The 18,196-nt window shown below is 34.9% G+C and overlaps 1 protein-coding gene and 1 long non-coding RNA gene across 5 annotated transcripts in view; one reads left to right on the forward strand and one right to left on the reverse strand.

Annotated features, from left to right (window-relative positions):
- LOC137226575 (uncharacterized) overlaps positions 1–17,635 on the reverse strand; it is a 34,087-nt gene extending 16,452 nt beyond the window's left edge. For all 4 annotated transcript variants that reach the window (XR_010944408.1, XR_010944409.1, XR_010944410.1 and 1 more), the window contains exons 1-2: positions 15,162–17,635; positions 12,735–12,896 (exon numbers count right to left, since the gene is read on the reverse strand). This is a non-coding gene — a long non-coding RNA (uncharacterized lncRNA). The remainder of the gene's footprint in view (positions 1–12,734; positions 12,897–15,161) is intronic.
- SCN9A (sodium voltage-gated channel alpha subunit 9) overlaps positions 1–18,196 on the forward strand; it is an 86,687-nt gene that overhangs the window by 2,350 nt on the left and 66,141 nt on the right. The window contains exons 2-9 of the mRNA XM_067741676.1: positions 2,851–2,969; positions 3,319–3,408; positions 3,974–4,102; positions 5,549–5,640; positions 6,631–6,840; positions 12,799–12,862; positions 14,404–14,545; positions 16,615–16,821. Coding sequence (XP_067597777.1) covers positions 2,851–2,969; positions 3,319–3,408; positions 3,974–4,102; positions 5,549–5,640; positions 6,631–6,840; positions 12,799–12,862; positions 14,404–14,545; positions 16,615–16,821 — 1,053 coding nt within the window. The remainder of the gene's footprint in view (positions 1–2,850; positions 2,970–3,318; positions 3,409–3,973; positions 4,103–5,548; positions 5,641–6,630; positions 6,841–12,798; positions 12,863–14,403; positions 14,546–16,614; positions 16,822–18,196) is intronic.

An 18,196-nucleotide genomic window follows, 5' to 3' on the forward strand; every position in this document is an offset into this window, starting at 1 on the left:
ACCAGGAACCCCTGAAGGAGGAAAGAAATCTTTCTGAAATAAATCCCAATTCAGAGATATAAACTAATATTGGCTTAAAATGACTTGGGAGGTAAGGAGAAAATGTTTGTATTTGGATGGAGGATTAACTAATGGAATCATTTTAGGTATGTGGTAGACAACTTTAATGGAGAATATTTAGGGGTGGGTCTCCAATCCCTCACCTTGGCCCCAGCTCCTTTCAAATATGACGCCAACCACATTAAAAGCCTAACGCACATCTGCATCAGTGTACTTGGGTAGAGCTAGGTCAAACGAAGTGATCTATTTTCACAGTCCTCTATTAACAGATGAATAAATATCCACAGGGATTACCGAGTCTTTTTATTTTAATTTTTTGGTTTCGAGCTTTAAATGATCGGCTTTTTGTGCCATGTCCTAGCCCTTCAATCATTCTTGATTAAAGTAGTTTTGACTTCCATTTGCAACTTCAGGATTGACTTCTGTGTGGATTGATTTCTTAATGTTTCGGGTTATTCACACTCATTGACAAGAACTTTATTTCTGCTACATTACAATCACTGCTTGGATTAAAAATCTAAATGACTCCTGATTTGACCTGGGTTCAGATTTTAACTTATATTTGAGTGTAGTTATCCATGCTTTGTTTAAAAAAAGGACACTTAATAAACTAATGATAGAAGTTAGGGCTTCATTTTCATGTGTGATGAATATATTAAGTGCTTCTGAAGAGTTTTATGCAGTGCCTTTATTATAGATGAAAGTTTGTGTCTTTAAGAAAGAATAAATTACCAATCACCCTCTGCTATGGGTATTAAGAGGACAGGTACAATGTCTTATTATCTTCATATCATTGGTACCTTATATGTTGCCGAAAATATCAGCAGCTGTTCCTACCATTTACTAAGAATTTACAATACACCAGAACTTAAAAGCTTCACAGACATGAAGTGCTAGCTCTCAAGTTGTGAAATGGTAGATCAGGTATTTAGAATCCTATCTGTCCAACTCCAACGCTTATACTCTTTAAGTACCTTAATTCTCTAATTTTATGTTCAATAAATTATTAAATAAATGAGCAATATTAAAAACAATTTATTCAAACCTTGACATCTATGCATTTCCTAGTAGGATTTTAGACTTTGCTAAAGAGACTCATTCTGCTACCCAAAATTTCATAGGCATATCTGTTTTTCCCACCTGTAATTAACTCCTGCTTGTTTATAAACCTAGACAATCCTAAAGAAGTTTTTAATGAAAATGAAAATTGGGAATCTGAATTTAAAAATAGTAAACCGGTTCTTTTTTTTTTAATATCAAGTACAAGGTAACTTGATCTTGCCAAGTTGAGGCGGTAATATGATCTTCACATTGGCTCAGATGACCTCTGGTTCATGAAGTCCCCTGATTATTCTGACAGACATGTGACCACGCCCCCTCTTTACTCTCATGCTCTGCCATTTGTATTTCTCTGTATGCTACCTGTCACATCTTGCCTTGTATTAGAGTTATTGTGTTCTTATCACTTTTCTAGGAAGCTCCTTGAATGCAAAACTCATGCCTCATTTATGTTCAAATCCCTTTCATTGCCTCTTATGCCATAGTTGCTCACTGCACAATTGTAGAATATAATGGCTGAATGAATTTTAAAAAGCACAGTGTATTGAGATTTAAGAAGACAATAGTTGTACTCAAAGGTGAGATATTAATTTTAAAACTAATTTTCAATGTAAAAGTGAACTTTATGTTAAATTATGTTTAATTTACTATATATAACTGGTATAGTACAAGGGACCAGGAATATAAAAGGGCATCTGAAAATAATAGATTCTGTTTGTTTTCTTGGGGGCTCTGCCACATACAAAAGCAAGATTACCTGAAGTTACATCTCCAGTTTGGTGAAAAATATTTATTACCAAAAGCTCCCTTATAAACTTATATAAAATTCAGAATCAACAACAAAAAGACCAAATTAGTGTCTTCTAGATAACACAAGGAATTCGTTTGCCAACCACAGAAAAATAAGACAAGGATTTGAACTTGGTCTTCCTGATATCCAAGCCAACTCCTTCGGTTGTTTTAATGTTTTGTTGTTATTGCTGTTTGTTTGTTTGGGTTTCAAATTTTTCAACTAAATACCAAAGACATGGAAACTGTCACTCATATGCAATGGTTACATAACATATTTCTTAAATGTTTGGTTCTATTCGTATTATTTTAAAAAATTGCCATGGATAGTAGCAAGCAAGTCCTTTATGTTCTTTTATTTTAGCTGTTATTGGTATTAACATCTAAAATAGGAAAATCATACTGAGTAGTAGGATTCTTTCAACTCTAATATTCCTTAAATTTATGAAAATATTTTTGAAAACTCATATTTTGGTACATTTGCTACTAAACCTGACAATAGCCAAGAAGTATTAAAATTCTCTCAGTGATATGATAAAAATCAAGGATAGCTAGTATCTATTTGGTTTGCATAAAATGCAATGTAATGAAAGAACTAAGTTGTATTTTAAAATATTTACGGTGGCCACAAGTTATTGTTACTGATTTGGGTGTTGAAGGGATATGAAAAAGTGAAAACTGTATTTTGAAAGCTCTAAATAATACATGCTCATAAATGGCTCACTTCTTACTTTACTGATGAAATGGACAATGGACTTGGAGTTCATTGGCCAACATGACGTGAAGAGCTGCATCAATGGTATTGGAACCACATTGCTTGAGTCTGATGGCAGTGTTTCTTTAATATGACCCTACCACATGGAGAGGTAAATTGCAGATATTAATCTACTACATTGAAATTTTGGAGTCTCGATTCATACTGTTTTCTTTTTACTCCTGCAGACTTTCATAGTTTTGAACAAAGGGAAAGCAATCTTCCGTTTCAATGCCACACCTGCTTTGTACATCCTCTCTCCTTTCAGTCCTCTCAGAAGAATATCTATTAAGATTTTAGTACACTCATATCCTTTTTAAAATGCTTACTTACAATGGTTCTTTAAAATGCAGTTTTTTGTTATTTTTTTTAAAATATAGATTTTAGCCCTTTTGTACCTGAAAAGACTCTGGTTTACCAATCTCAATATAATTTGGTGTAGATCTGTGAGTAGATTGGGAGAATGGCAATTTTAGTATTTTAGGAAAAATTGCTTTTGTCTATTACTCCCTTGTTCAAAGAGATTTTTTTTAAGTCTATAGACGTGCTTAGAATTTTTTTCTAAGGAAAAATTGTTAGCATTTCAACAAATGTCTTTATCAAATACTCAAAGTTCCTACCGTGGTCTTTTATCATATTCCTTGACTCTAAGCTACCGCATTCAGCATGCTTATCATGTGCACTATTCTGACGAATTGCATATTTATGACCATGAGTAACCCTCCAGATTGGACCAAGAATGTAGAGTAAGTGGGTTTAAGTACATTTTAATATAGTCTTAGTATGGTCATTTTTATCCTTTCCTTTTTATACCAGGAAGTTATTGCATCTATAAATATTGTGGTGTTTATCTTCCCATGTTACATAGTTGCTTTTCTTTCAATTATTTTTCTCTCCCCTACAATATTAACCTGCTAATATTAGAATAGAATAATACGTGCTACAGTCTTTTCTAGAAAAAAGACCTTATCAGATGCCCTGCTTTGTTCTTAGACATGCCACATATATCTTGTCCTTGGGTATATTTCTGATAGGAACAATGCAGGAATTTTCTAGGCAGATCTAATACCTGTGTTCTTAGTAATTTTTAAATACCTCTACTTTCTGAGAGTGTTTCTGATATGTACATTTTAAGATTTTCTGGAAGGACCTTTACTGTAGTTTATTCTAATAGTTAGAATGGGTCCATAAACCAACAGCCATACTCCAACAGATGCCTTCCTTTGGTTGATCAGAAAAAATTAATTATAAAGATTCACATGGTATTGTATTCTTTTCACACTTAATATCCCAATGGATTCTTGTGCCTAGGTACACTTTTACTGGAATCTATACTTTTGAATCACTTGTAAAAATCCTTGCAAGAGGCTTCTGTGTAGGAGAATTCACTTTCCTTCGTGACCCTTGGAACTGGCTTGATTTTATTGTCATTGTTTTTGCGTAAGTACTTTCAGTTTTTTGAAATGCCAAACTCATGAAAGTCTCAGACAGCACAGTATTCCAGTAAGAACAGACTTTTGGGGTTTGACTTTTCCTGCATATAATGGTTGCATTTAAAGGATACTGTATGAAAGTTAGTCATCAAAAAATATTAATATTTTTTCAGATAGAGCATTTTCTACTCAAAAGTGTGTGACATCATTAAGATAGATGGTCTTCCTCCATGCTCAGTACTTGGATAGATAATATATGTAGTGCCAGTTAGGGTCACACTTTTTCCAAGTTCTTATTTAAAATCTGGTAAAACCTATAAGAAAAAACTCAGGCATTTATTATAAGTACGGTGCTCTTTTTTTAAATTAACCTATATTATTCAAAAGCTAATAAGTATATTAAAATATAGAAATAAATCTTTTTATAAGGGCTGTCACTGCATACTAAACCTAACATCAATGCATTGTGTATGCATTACATAGGCATCCACAGTTTATTTTCAAGGGAAAAGTATCACATTAAGATACAATTTTAATTTATTCATATTGCTGCTCTTTTCCTAAATATATTTGTCAGAAACACTTCTTTATTTTTTAAATCTCAAACCTATATACAGTATTTTCCCTCTGTCATTTTGAATTGTAAAAGTAATACGTGTTCATTGGAGGGATTTAGACAATACAGAAGGGTCTTGGGATTTCTAGTCTCCAATTCCCGCACACGTGCCCCACCTCTTTGTCCTTCAGGCTGGCTCTTTTTGTGGTCATATAAGACTGCTGTAGTGCCACCCACCACCTGCTAAGACAACACTGTGTCAAAGAAGGCTGCATCTTCTCAGGGGTCTCCTTTTTTAAATTTATGTGCCGTAAACTTTACCATTTTTAAAGTATAAAATTCAGTGTTTTGTAGTATGTTCACAAAGTTGTGCAACCATCATCACTTTCTAATTCCAGAATATTTTCGTCACCCCAGAGAGCAGTCACTTCTATTCCCTTCTCCCCCCACCGCCAGTCCCTGGAAACCACTCAGCTGTGTTCTGTCTCTGTGGATTTGCCTATTCTAGACATTTCACGTGAATGGAATCATACAATATATGACCTTTTTGTGTCTGGCTTCTTTGAATTAGCATACAGTTGTCTAGGTTTGCTGCTGGTATTTTATAGAATATTAAATATCTATATTACCATAATATTGAAGTTTAGTAATTGAAGCATTTAATTGTTTAGTTAGGCATTTATGTGTATGAAACCATTTTAATAATACGTTTGTATTTTGCTCACATCAAATGACTCAAATCAAATCAAATTAAATTAGTAATGATAGAAGCAAAAGACTTGCAGAACTGTAAATTTAAATAAGAGGTTCCAAGCGTAGGAAACACCTTGACTAAAGGCACAGGTAAGTATCATAGACTCTATCTAAATTCTGAATAACTCTGATTTAATTCTACAGGTATTTAACAGAATTTGTAAATCTAGGCAATGTTTCAGCTCTTCGAACTTTCAGAGTGTTGAGAGCTTTGAAAACTATTTCTGTAATCCCAGGTAAGAAGTAATTGGTGTGAAGCATTAGGCCACTCATAACTCCAACTATTTTGGGAGTTGTTCTTTGTTTGTGTGTGTGTGTTGTTACCGTGTTTGTGTATAAACTCCCCTATTACAGATATGTGACAGAGTTTGTGGACCTGGGCAATGTCTCAGCGTTGAGAACATTCAGAGTTCTCCGAGCTTTGAAAACAATTTCAGTCATTCCAGGTGAGAGTGGGGTTAAACACCGGGGCCGACTTTGATCTTTTGAAGGAAAAACAAGAAAAACTTTCTCTTACGCAATTTTAATTACATTTGATCTCTTACGTTTTTCACAATCGTTATTAAAAGTCAGCCTTTGAGTTTAATCAGTTGCATGAGTCTTAGGCGATGAAGATGACCATTTGGTTCACATCTCAACTTGAAATTTTCCCTCCTGTCTAACAGTTCATTTTCCATTTTGCTTATCCAGGAATGAAAATTTCAATTTGTTTTATTGCTTTTCATATGGTTAAGAAAAGAGATACAAAATATCAGCATGGGGAGGATTGCATGACATAATGTTTTTTTCTTTCCTCAACAAACCATTTCTTAACTGAAATTTAGTAAGTTGTCACTGTGTGCTGCAATTCAGCCTCTTTTCTGTTTCGGTGTCGTTATAAAGAGATGTTTTGTCTGACAAACATTCACTGAATTGACACTTTTTAAAAATCATTTTTTCAAGTGAGTGTGGATGTGGTTTGAGCAACCAAATTATTCATTTTGACAGTTTGGTTATTCTCTGGAAATATTTCAAGTTTTTAACCACTTGCTGTAATATACAGAAACAAAATATATAAAACAGCAAGTCCACCCTTTTGAGCTGGTAGACTTTTTTCCAACTAGGTTATTTAAGATCATTGGTTTGATAAAATGCATGCATTTCTAGGAAAGCTTGTGTTTTGTTTTCGTTTCTCATTCAGAGGCTTTATTTCATTTTGAACACCTATTTCTCCTCCCCGTATTCAGGCCTGAAGACCATCGTAGGGGCCCTGATCCAGTCTGTGAAGAAGCTTTCTGACGTCATGATCCTGACTGTGTTCTGTCTGAGCGTGTTTGCACTGATTGGACTGCAGCTCTTTATGGGCAACCTGAAGCAAAAATGTGTGCGGACCCTGCTTGAAAATAATGAAACAATAGAAAGCATATTGAATACTCTCGATGAAGAAGACTATGGAAGTAAGAATGCCCTTGTGGTTATTAATAGGTTGAAATAAGGCTAAGAGCATTGTTCTCTTCTGGCAATGGAATGTTGCTTTCATTTTAATTGTTTCAAAATCACTCAAATATAGAGAAAGTTGCTGCAATGTGAATTTGGATCATGTTATATTTTCATAAATTTCCCTGGATCTAAGCTTTCTAGCGGTTCTGGTATTAAGAACATGGGATAGTTGCATAATTCTCAATTTCTGTAAGATAAAAAAGAATAAGTTTGCTCTAGAAAAATAAATTTAGCTATGAATTAATGATATTGACCATTAAATTTCATAAGTTATATATTTATATACTGTAGTTTTATTGAGTAATTTATACTTATGTTTATTTTATAGTATAATTTATTATATAGTAATATAATTATATTTTTACCCTTGTATTTTTCTTATAACATTGTACAGTCATGTTAATATGTTATAATGATAATATTATCACATATTAAAATGTTTGTCTCAATAGTATTTCTAAAGATTTGTATAAGCAGAACAGTTTATTCAGCTTTATCAGCACTATCCTCATACTATAACCAATGATGAGTTTTACAGCTCTTTCTAATGGCTGCCCTCAATCTAGCTAATGACCATCATAGTTTAATTCATCAGAACTAGTTCTGTAGATACCATTTACGATGATCTGTACACACAGTCTCAGAAGTCTACTTAATTCACAAGTGTATTTTAGAGTATCCTACAGAAAGCATAAACGGCATGTTTTCTAAATAGTTATCCCCTAACACAGTTTCTCTCACCAGAGCTGATGAGTTTCGGTGAGAATGAAATCTAGCAAGATTGTAATTTCTGTCTAACACCTGCAGTGTGTCTGTAAGATGTTGCCCACGTGAACCCATAAACCTTAATAATTAGATCCAGAGGTAAGGTGGACATGCAAGTGCCTTTGATAGAAGGAGATCAGGGAGTAAAGGTCAGGTGTTAATTCTCCTTAAATAATAAAGAGTCGTATACATCATTATTTTTTTTTTACTTTACTCAATGTGTTTTTTCCTACTCACTGAGTAATATAAAGGCAAATAAAACCTAGCTAATATAGTAAAAGACTGTAAATAAAGAAAACTGAAAAAAAGGAAGCCTAAAACAAGAAAACTGAAGGGTTTCAAAGTAAAATTTTTAATGTATATTTTTTTTACTACCAGCATTTGATGAGGAATGTAGCATATTTTCCTTTGCTTTTCTTTAATTTATTTTTTCAGCTTCTGATTTTTATTAATATGATCTTAAATTTTATTTCTAGTTTCCAAAGGATTTTATTTCTTAATTTATATACCATGCAAGTTATAGAGCTTACAGGTAATTGCTGACATTTGTACTTTGTTTTATGAATCAGTTTACATACAGCACTTACTTAAACTTGACTTTTTTTTAACTAGGATCATTACCAGTCCTTTTATTCTGAATCTTGGTCTCATTCCTGAGTTCATACGTTGAGTGATTTTTTTTTTTTTGACTTTCTGGAATTGCTTCAAGCAATTTTTTTCAAAAGGCGTAGAAAAAGCTCTTGGATCTTGCAGTATATCTTCATATTGGGTTCACACATGAGTGAATGACAGCTTAGCTAACAATGAAGTTTTATACCACAATCTTCTCCCTCAACTCTATACATTATTCTTGATTTTCTTCTGAAATATAGTTTCACAGCAGAGATGATTGTGTTCAGTCCGAGTTTGGTTTCCTACCTGTTTTCTGTGTCATAGAAGCCCAGTCTCACTGCAGTATTTATTCAAGTATTCATCACATGGGTTTATTGAGTGCTTCCCTGAGCTAAGCATTGTACAAGTTTCTGGACCTGTAGCAGTGAGTATGATAACCTCAGCCTCTGCATCCACAGAGCTTATCTTCTAGGGAGAATGAAAGAGTAAAAGGAGGGGAACAGACAAAAAATATTGCAAGTTATAACAAATGCTATGTGAAGAAAATAAATCTCAGTGGCTGAGATACCAACTAAATGAGAAGCCCTCTCTGAGGAGGTGGCATTTAAGCAGAGATCTAAAGGATAATAAGAAGCCATAAAATAGTGTAGGTGTAAATGGGGGCTGTTCCTTGAATTAGAAGGAAGAGCTTGTGGAAAAGCCCTGAGACAAGAAAGAGTATCATGTGTTTAAGGAATGGGAGAATAGCAGTGTGGTTAGACTTTAGCAAAGGAGAGGCAGAATGGCAACAGAGAAAGTTAGAGAAAAAGGCAGGGGTCATATCATGAAGAATGTCTCAGCCCATGGAAAGGAGTTTGGATTTTATTTTAAATGCAGTGGTTTTAATCACTTTACCATACGGGGAGCTGATTGGGTAAGATAGATGGTAGATTAGAAAAAGGAAGACCAGTTAGGATGATGCTTCTATCATTCCAAACAAGACAAGGTTGTGGTTTCATCTAGAGTGGTGGCAGAAAGTGAAAAATGTGAGTTCAAAATGACACCTATAGAACTCACTGATGAATTAGAGAGGAGAGAAGGGCTTGGGGAATCTCATCTACGTTTCTGGCACAGTAACTGGATAGGTGGCAATGGGAAGTGAGGGAAGAGTGGGCAGGTTTGTAGGAGAAAGTCACTATTAACCAGTTAAAATTGAGATGTCATTGGGATATCCAAGTGGAGATAGAAAGTAGACAATTGGAGATTTAAGCATAGAGATCAGGGGAAATGCCTAGTTTGGAGATATACACTTCGAAGTAATCAGCAAAGGGAAAAGATATGTACACGCATACACACATCCTTCTGAAAATCCTCATGTTTATAAGTAGGTAGACAATGGGAAACCTGGTGTTTAAAGCAAATTTGGTGTTTAGAAGATGCTCATCTCCACAACCCTAATGTCTAGAAGGCAGGTAGAAAGGAGGACCCCAAAAAAGATGCAGAGAAAAAGTGGCCAGTAAAGCAAGAAGCAAAGATATAAGTAGGAAAATCAAGAGAAAAAAGTATGTTGAGAAAAGGGAGTGCTTGTGTTGAATGACGCTGCAAGATCAAGGATTAAGATCAAGATCAAGGATGATGAGGATAGAGAAATGTATATTAGCTTAAACAACATGGAAGTCATTAGAGAATTTCATGAGCAAATTTTAGTAGAGCGGTAGGACACAAGGTTGGATGAAGGTGGTGACGGGTGAATAAGATGTCAGAAAGAAGAGAAGACAGTATGTGTAGACAATTCTTCCAAGAAATTTGGCTGTAAGGGAATCAGAATAACAGGGGCAATGGCCGGCACTTTTTTAAAAGATGGATTTTGATAGGGATGTTTTTCTAGTGCTAGAAATGAATGAGTAGTAAAATATGGATTAATAATTCAGGAGAGTGGGGGAGAGCAAGTCCTTGAGAAAGTGGGAGAGCGAAGGGGAGAGACATCTCCACCATAGAAGCAGGAGGAAAAATGGAAGAGCAGGCTCCAGCGTAATCAGAGGAGGATTAAGTCAAGCCCAGTGGCTTTTATTTCCACAGAAAAATGTGAGGTGGGATCATTGGCTGGCAGTGCAAAAGAGGAATTCTTCTCTTGGTATTACATTTTCCCTTTACATGTTAACCTTAAATTCTCTTGAGGCTAATTATCCTAATAATTTACTGTTTATTTGTTTGGGAATTATTTTCAAGTGTTCTACAAGACCAGAGTGAGCTACTCCCATTGCTTCACCTTTCACCATTCGTGTATTGAACTGACTATGTTAGCCCTGCAACATGCCCGTACAGGCAGCTCTAGAGCCTACTTTTATAAAGCAACTCCTCAGTGATTGGTAAATGTGAACTGGTATTTCTTTAAAGGATAACTCTAAAGTAATCCTTCCATAATAAAAATATCTCAGAGGTTTATGTATAAAACGTTGCATGATCACCTCCTCCATCCTCATTCTGCCATGCCTACCCTCCCCAAGGCACAGGATTTTTTGCAAAAATGAACACTGAGAGTTTTCACCCCAAACTAAGAGGCCTTATTGGTTTATTTGTGTCTTCTAATATTTGTATCTTCTACATAAGACCAAACGATGCCATATAAGTCAGTTAGTCTTATCTGAAGTTGTTTAATAAGAGCTGCTGCTCTTTTAGCATTGATGTAGAAAGTGTGGGTCACTGTGTTAAGTGTTTTACATGCCATAACCTATTAGTACTAATTCAACAGCTCTACAAAGTAGGTGTTCTTACCCACATTTTACAGATGCAGAAGCTAAATCTTAAAGTGATAAAGTAATTCACCTACACAGGAAGGGGTAGAAACAATATTCAAATCCAAGTACATCTGACTTCAAAGTCTTTGTTCTGCTGTTACTCCAGAGCCTCCTAGAAATTACATCTTTATTTATTTTGACTTGAGCCAGATAGGAAGTTGGGCTCTTATTAAAAAAATTCTTTTTGTCCTTTATACCTTTACTGTATAGGTTTGGATCAGCCCCCTGTATTAAGAATAAGTCATTATAGTAAATAAAGGAAGAGTTATGAGTTCCTTTACACCTGAAAATGGGCACAGAGGGTACCATGAAAGGGGAAAATGTACATTTATTTCAGTTCTGTATCCTCAACATCCAGAACTTAGTAAGTCCTAAATAGATGTTGATTGGTGAGTAAACAATGAGAGAATTTCAGAAAATAAATTTCCTTCACTTATAGTGTTGCCTTGCCAACTGTACCCCTTCTGGAATACGTGGGGCTGAGCTGGGGTCTCTTTTCCTTCTCTTTCCCTCCCCTTCCCCAGCTCCACTTTCTCTCTGGGTTAACTCATCAGGTCCCATGGCCTGACGATGACGCCCTTCTTTGTATCTCCATAGTTGATACCTTCACTGACCTCAAGACTCATATCAATCCAGTCACTTACTTGACAAATATAATTTAATACCTAATAATCATCTCACGTGGAGCACAGCTAAAACAGAGCTCCTGGTTGTCCTTCAGGCCATTCTGTGCCCCACTCTTCCTTATCCCAGTAACTGGTACCACTCTTGACCAGCTGATACATCCTTGTGTCTCCTCTCTTCCACATACCCCACATGCACTCCTTCAACACATCCCGTCCGCTTGATTCTATCCCCTTCTCTCCGTATCCATGGCTACTCTCTGAATCGTAGCCATGTCACCTGTCACTGTAGTCACTTAGCTTGTATCCCTGCTTCCACAGCTCTGAATCGTAGCCATGTCACCTGTCACTGTAGTCACTTAGCTTGTATCCCTGCTTCCACACTTGCCCTCCTATAGTCCATAGTCCACAAAGCAGCCACAGCAACATTCAGAAATGTTAATTATTGTCTCACATCTCTACTTCCTACTTCTATTACTTCCTATCACACTTACAATCCAAACTCCTTTCCATGGCATGCAAAGCCTTGCTACGTGGCCCCGGCCTACCTCTGACACCACAGTCCTCCCCACTCACTGCACTATAACTGGGCTGGCCATTTTGCTTTTTTGTTTCCATATACCAACTTCATTTCTACCTTGGGGTTTTGCTCTTTGCTCTTCACTCTGTCAAGATGTCTCACGAGGGTCCTCGAATGGCTGGCTTCTCTGTAGCATTTAGGTTCCAGCTCGAATGTCATCTCTTTAGAAAAGACTTCCCTGACCACATTTTGTCACATTGTCTAAATTTATTTTCTTTAGGGCATTTATCCCTATGTGAAAATACCTTGTATATTTACTTGTTAAGTGTCTTTCTCCATCCCCAACCGCCACCCTTACCTAAACATAAAGAAAGCTTCATAAAATTGATGATCTTATTTATCATGTTTGTCATCATATTCACTGCCTGGCCCATAAGAGGTTATCGACAAATATTTGAAGGAAAATATATAAGAATACAATAAATAAATGAATGCCTATTGCCTGGCACTGGGCCTGAATATGTTTGTAAATATATCTATATTAATTAACTGACCTGCTGTGTCACTCTTAAAGCTTACACTCCATAATGTTATATTGTTCAATTTCTTTCTGAACAGAATATTTTTATTACTTGGAGGGATCCAAAGATGCTCTCCTTTGTGGTTTCAGCACCGATTCAGGGTACGTAATATTTGTTTTCAGTTTAGTCCAAAGGCTGGGGAAAAAAAGAAAAATCAAACTCAATCAGTTTGCTAATAAGAACCTTTGATTCTATATTATTTTTATATATTTCATGGCATTTTTTGACTCATTCTGTCCCACAGTGAGTCCAGAGTTTAAAACTTTCATGGTTAATGCATACCATACATTTGAAAGCAATACTTTGAGGTAGTGCTTGAATTAAAACAAGATACAAATCATATACATCCTAAGAAAGTAGAAAAAAATTACTTCCAAAAAACCCCACCAAAAGTTGGATGGATAATTTCCAGCCTTTCTTCTTTCTGGGAAGAAGAGTGACAAAATCAACTTTTCTTTCCATCCCCAAATTATACTCATTCTCCCATCAAGTATGGTTCATAGGTGACAGAATGCAGTGACAGTTTGGCCACTCTAAACAAAAGGATCCCATGGACTGGGGTAAAGATATTTTAAGAATGTCGTGTTTATGTAAGTACCCATTTTGTTCTTTCTCCCACACACCGACTTTATTTCTGCTGCAGGGCCTTTGTTCTTGCACTGCCCCCTGCCTAGGAGGAGGCTCTGGGTACAGTGGAAACATAAAAACAAACAAGATAAGGTTGCTGCTCCTAAAGACACCTCAGAACACTGTGTTTATTTGACATCATGGATACCAATCCACTAACTTTAAAGAGAAAAAAAGTCTTAAACTAAAAATCTCTATGTACTTACACAATTGTTATCTATTGACTGTTCTTGATTCTAATTCACCCCAAGAATAATTTGGGGAGACAATTTTATTCGAGGCTTATATATCAATCTTTATGGGTACAAGAACTACTATATGACATCTGGTGAAAGTTTCCAAGTCTTAATGATGGATGTTGATGATGATACTAATAGCAGCTACCATTTATTAAATGCTTTCTATGTGCAGGAACTAGGCTAGGTAATTTGCATACATTCTCTTCTTTAAACTTAATAACAGTCCTAACCTTTGGAGGTTGAAGGAAAATATATAAGACTATATATATAAATATATATATAAATATATATATTTATATATAAATAATATATACATTTATGTATATATAAATATATATTTATATATAATAATATATACATTTATATATAAATAATATATATAATATAATATATGATAATATATTTATATATAAATAATATATATTATATATTATATTAAATATATAAATATATTTATATATAAATAATATATATATATATATATATATGTATTTCCTTCAACTTTTAACCTTTGGAGGTAGGTATTATTATCTTGTCTCACAGAAAGAAGGAACCCGGCCTTGGAGAATTTTAAGTAATTTGACAAAGTCAACAACTAGTAAAAAGTAAGGATGGGATTCAAACCCAGTTCTTGCTGACTCCAAATAATGTGTTCTTAATCATTATTCAATATTGTCCCCCTGGAAAGGAAACCTTGAGTTTCCGCCTTCTCTGTAGTACCCTTTAGCTTCCATCCTGAAGGTACTCTGACTTCTGATATCCTTTTTCACATGTAGTCAGTGTCCAGAAGGGTACACCTGTGTGAAGGTTGGCAAGAACCCTGATTATGGCTACACGAGCTTCGATACTTTCAGTTGGGCCTTCTTAGCCTTGTTTCGGCTAATGACCCAGGATTACTGGGAAAACCTTTACCAACAGGTGAGTGCCAAGAGAAACATTCATTGCATTCATTGCACAAAAATCTGATGTATGTTCCTTACCAGCCTTATATATGAGATGTTTTATTCAATTTAGAATGGAGAAAACTCTATTGTCTTAGTACTAAAATAGACATGTTCTATTTCCAGCACTATTAGAATGGATAGTTCTTAAATCATAAATTATTTTCTTACTCTTCTGGGCTTTTTGATCTCTAGATCTCTTTCCCCCTTTCTGAATATAGCATCCCACGGGGTCCTAGGTAAATAGCAAGAAATATACTGTAATGTTCTCTCACAGCACTCCTACACACGCTATGCTTTCCACACTTGCCTCCCTGCCTGCAGTGCCCTAAACATCAGGCTCTCCTGTGCTCACTGTTCTTTATTTTGTGCACTCCCATGTACAGTTGTTCTGGACTGAATAGTATCTCCCCCAAATTCATATGTTGAAGTCCTAACTCCCAGTACCTTAGAATGACTATATTTAGAGTTAGGGCCTTTAAAGCGGTAACTAAAATGAGGCTATTAGGGTGGGTCCTAAACCTATCTGATGTCCTTATAAGAAGGAAACATTAGGACATGAGTAGAGATACACACATACACAGAGAAAATACCTTGTGAGGACTCAGTGAGAAGGTAGCCATCCACAAGCCAAGGGGAGAGACCACAGGAGAAACCAAACCTGCCAATACTTTGATCTTGGATTTCAATCCCCTAGGACTGAGAAAATAGATTTCTGTTTTTTAAGTTACCCAATTTATAGCATTTTGTTATGGCAGCCTGAGCAAACTAATATGAGAATGGAAGACTCAATTCATGTCTCTGAGTTTTTCTCTCTCAACTCACTTGTTCCTTCTTCTACACCTCCATGCCCTTTGTTCTTCAGTTTATAGCATCCATCTCTTGTACTGGAATTCTTCATTCATGTGAACATCTCCTCTCTAACTTACATGTGATCCTCTTGGGATTGTGGCTCTATCTTTTCACCTATATGTTATCAGTACCCAACCCCAAGAGGAAGGAGATCAAAAATGATTATTCTATATTATAAAAAATAGTGAATCACTTCTCAAATTGCTACAGATTCTTCTTTTGGCCTGTTTTATGTCTGTTCAATTTCTGAGAATATTATAAGTGAATGTAGAAATTATATAAAAATCTTACTTCACAGGAAAAAAAAGAAATACAAGTGACTTTTTAAGTATGCAAAAAGATACTCACCTTTACTGCAAATTAAAACTGGAGTGACATTTAACTTTTCACCTGTCGGAATGACCAAAATCAAAAAGTTGATCAAAGGAGAGATACTGTCTGACTAGATGTGGGGAGGTAGACTTTCTCACACATGTCTGGGAACCACTGGAGAAGATATCATGGCAATTTCTATGAAAATTAAAATGAATATACCTGTTGACCTAAGAATTCCACTACAAAGAATTTATCCAAAAGAAGAAATCAGTAAGAACAGTAACTGATAGAAAAGGCAATTGAGTTACCACGCATCAGAGATAGAATAGAGAGACTTATTTTTCATTTAATATCTGTTTGTACCATTTGAATTTTTTACCATGTATTACATTTAAAAATTTTTAATAAATGTTGATTTAAAATACATAAAAGATGAATGCATAAATTCATATAATAAGGCTATCTACCTTGTGTTAACATAATCATTAATACTTCTTAAAGATATAATTTTATCAGTAAATGATACTATGGAAATTGTCTAGTCCTATAATTTGAAAATGAGTAAAGCAGCTAGTTTTTGAGTAATTTTCAGATTAGGGGAGAAAAGATCCAGGGTTATTATTATGCTTACTAATAGTCAAGAATCACACTTAATTTCAGTACAAGCTTAATTAATTGCTATATCTTTTGTACTGAAAAAGTGTGTATTTTAATACTGATTGTTTTCGATGAAGATACAATTTTATTCCTTTATATTTTTGATAACATGAGAGTATACAGAGCTGTACGATTTACATACCTAATATGCCATTCAAGTTGAAATGATTTACCAAAAAAACCCTTTGTGTTATTAAAATAATAATTACCATTTTTCCCTAGACACTGCGTGCTGCTGGGAAAACCTACATGATCTTCTTTGTTGTGGTGATTTTCCTGGGATCCTTTTATCTAATAAACTTGATCCTGGCAGTGGTTGCCATGGCCTATGAAGAACAGAACCAGGCAAACATCGAAGAAGCTAGGCAGAAAGAGTTAGAATTTCAACAGATGTTAGATCGACTTAAAAAAGAGCAAGAGGAAGCTGAGGTATTGTTATTTGATTTAAAATTCTTCCTAGAAGTAGAAAAGCAGCGGAAACAGCAGAAGCCCTGTGGCCTATGCTCAGCCTTCCCCGGGGAGATTTTCCTTCCTGGTTTCCTTTCATTTTTATAAGTGAAAACTGAATTTTCATTCTGGTGTGGTCAAAGGAAGCAATTCTGGATTGAGTTAGAACTGACATCTGCCCCATTCCACCTTCCCACATAATCAGCTCACTCCAGCAAGGAGAATGTTCTAAAATCTTCCTCCTAAACCTGTTACTCACAATTTCTCTGTGTGTATGGCATTATGCAAAGTCCCAGAACGTATATGATGTATTTCCCCAGAGTAACAATTGTACACAAATGTTTAGGGAAAATTATTTGATGTTAAAGTTAGATACTCTGTGGGGTAGAAAGCAAAATGTTCATCAGTTTTGGTTAATGTTGCAAGGATTTTAAGATAACGTGTGAGATGTTAAGAAAATCATACTTAAGATTGTGCCCACTTTAGGTTAAGTCACAAATTCTTGAGGATTTCTCCTTACTTCTGCCTCCAAAGGGGTACTTCAGTGGAAAAGTTTGAGGAGGCTTGTACTAAGAGAACCAAAATTTCAAATATTCCACACGTGTTTGATGATTTGACCTAGCAAATCTCTTCAAGCAATCTAACCTATTTGGGGGAGGGTAGTAATCTGTGATGCGGAGAAACTTTGAAGCAGAAAGATGTTCAGGACAGTATTTTAATAATATTAAAAATCAGAAAGCATTTTCCAAATTTCCAAAAATTAGAAAATGGTTAAGAGGACTATGATATGTTTGTGTTGTGGAGTATTATTCGGCCATAAAATGATGTGTTTTAAGAATATTATGACAGGAAAAGGTATTAATATAACAATATATTAAGTTGTAGAATACAAAATAGAATATAGGATACAAACAATTTAAAAATTATATATATAAAGAGTGGAAGAAATGTTAACACCAATTATTGCTAGGATGTAGGTTTCTGACTGATTTTTGTTTTTTATTCACAATATCTTTATTTTCCAAATTTTTACAAGGATTATTTTACTTTAATAATAAAAATTTAATTTTTATAAAAGGGGTAGCACTAGGCTATCCCAGGAATTTCCTAGAGAACCCCTAAAAGGCTCTTTCATTTTCTTGAGATATTATTCTGTAATAATTTATTTTATTTGCAAATAATTCATTCTTCATTAAAGTATAGCTGTACCTGAATTTATTGATAATATTGAGTTAATTACCCGAACAAGATATACAAATGAATTATCACATGGTTTATGTGTTTTATGACCCAGAATTACCTAAAATTAAAACTTTTACATGGTTTATGTGTTTTATGACCCAGAATTACCTAAAAT

Source organism: Pseudorca crassidens, chromosome 6 (genome assembly GCF_039906515.1).
Source record: "Pseudorca crassidens isolate mPseCra1 chromosome 6, mPseCra1.hap1, whole genome shotgun sequence".
NCBI classification, from domain to species: Eukaryota; Metazoa; Chordata; class Mammalia; order Artiodactyla; family Delphinidae; genus Pseudorca; species Pseudorca crassidens.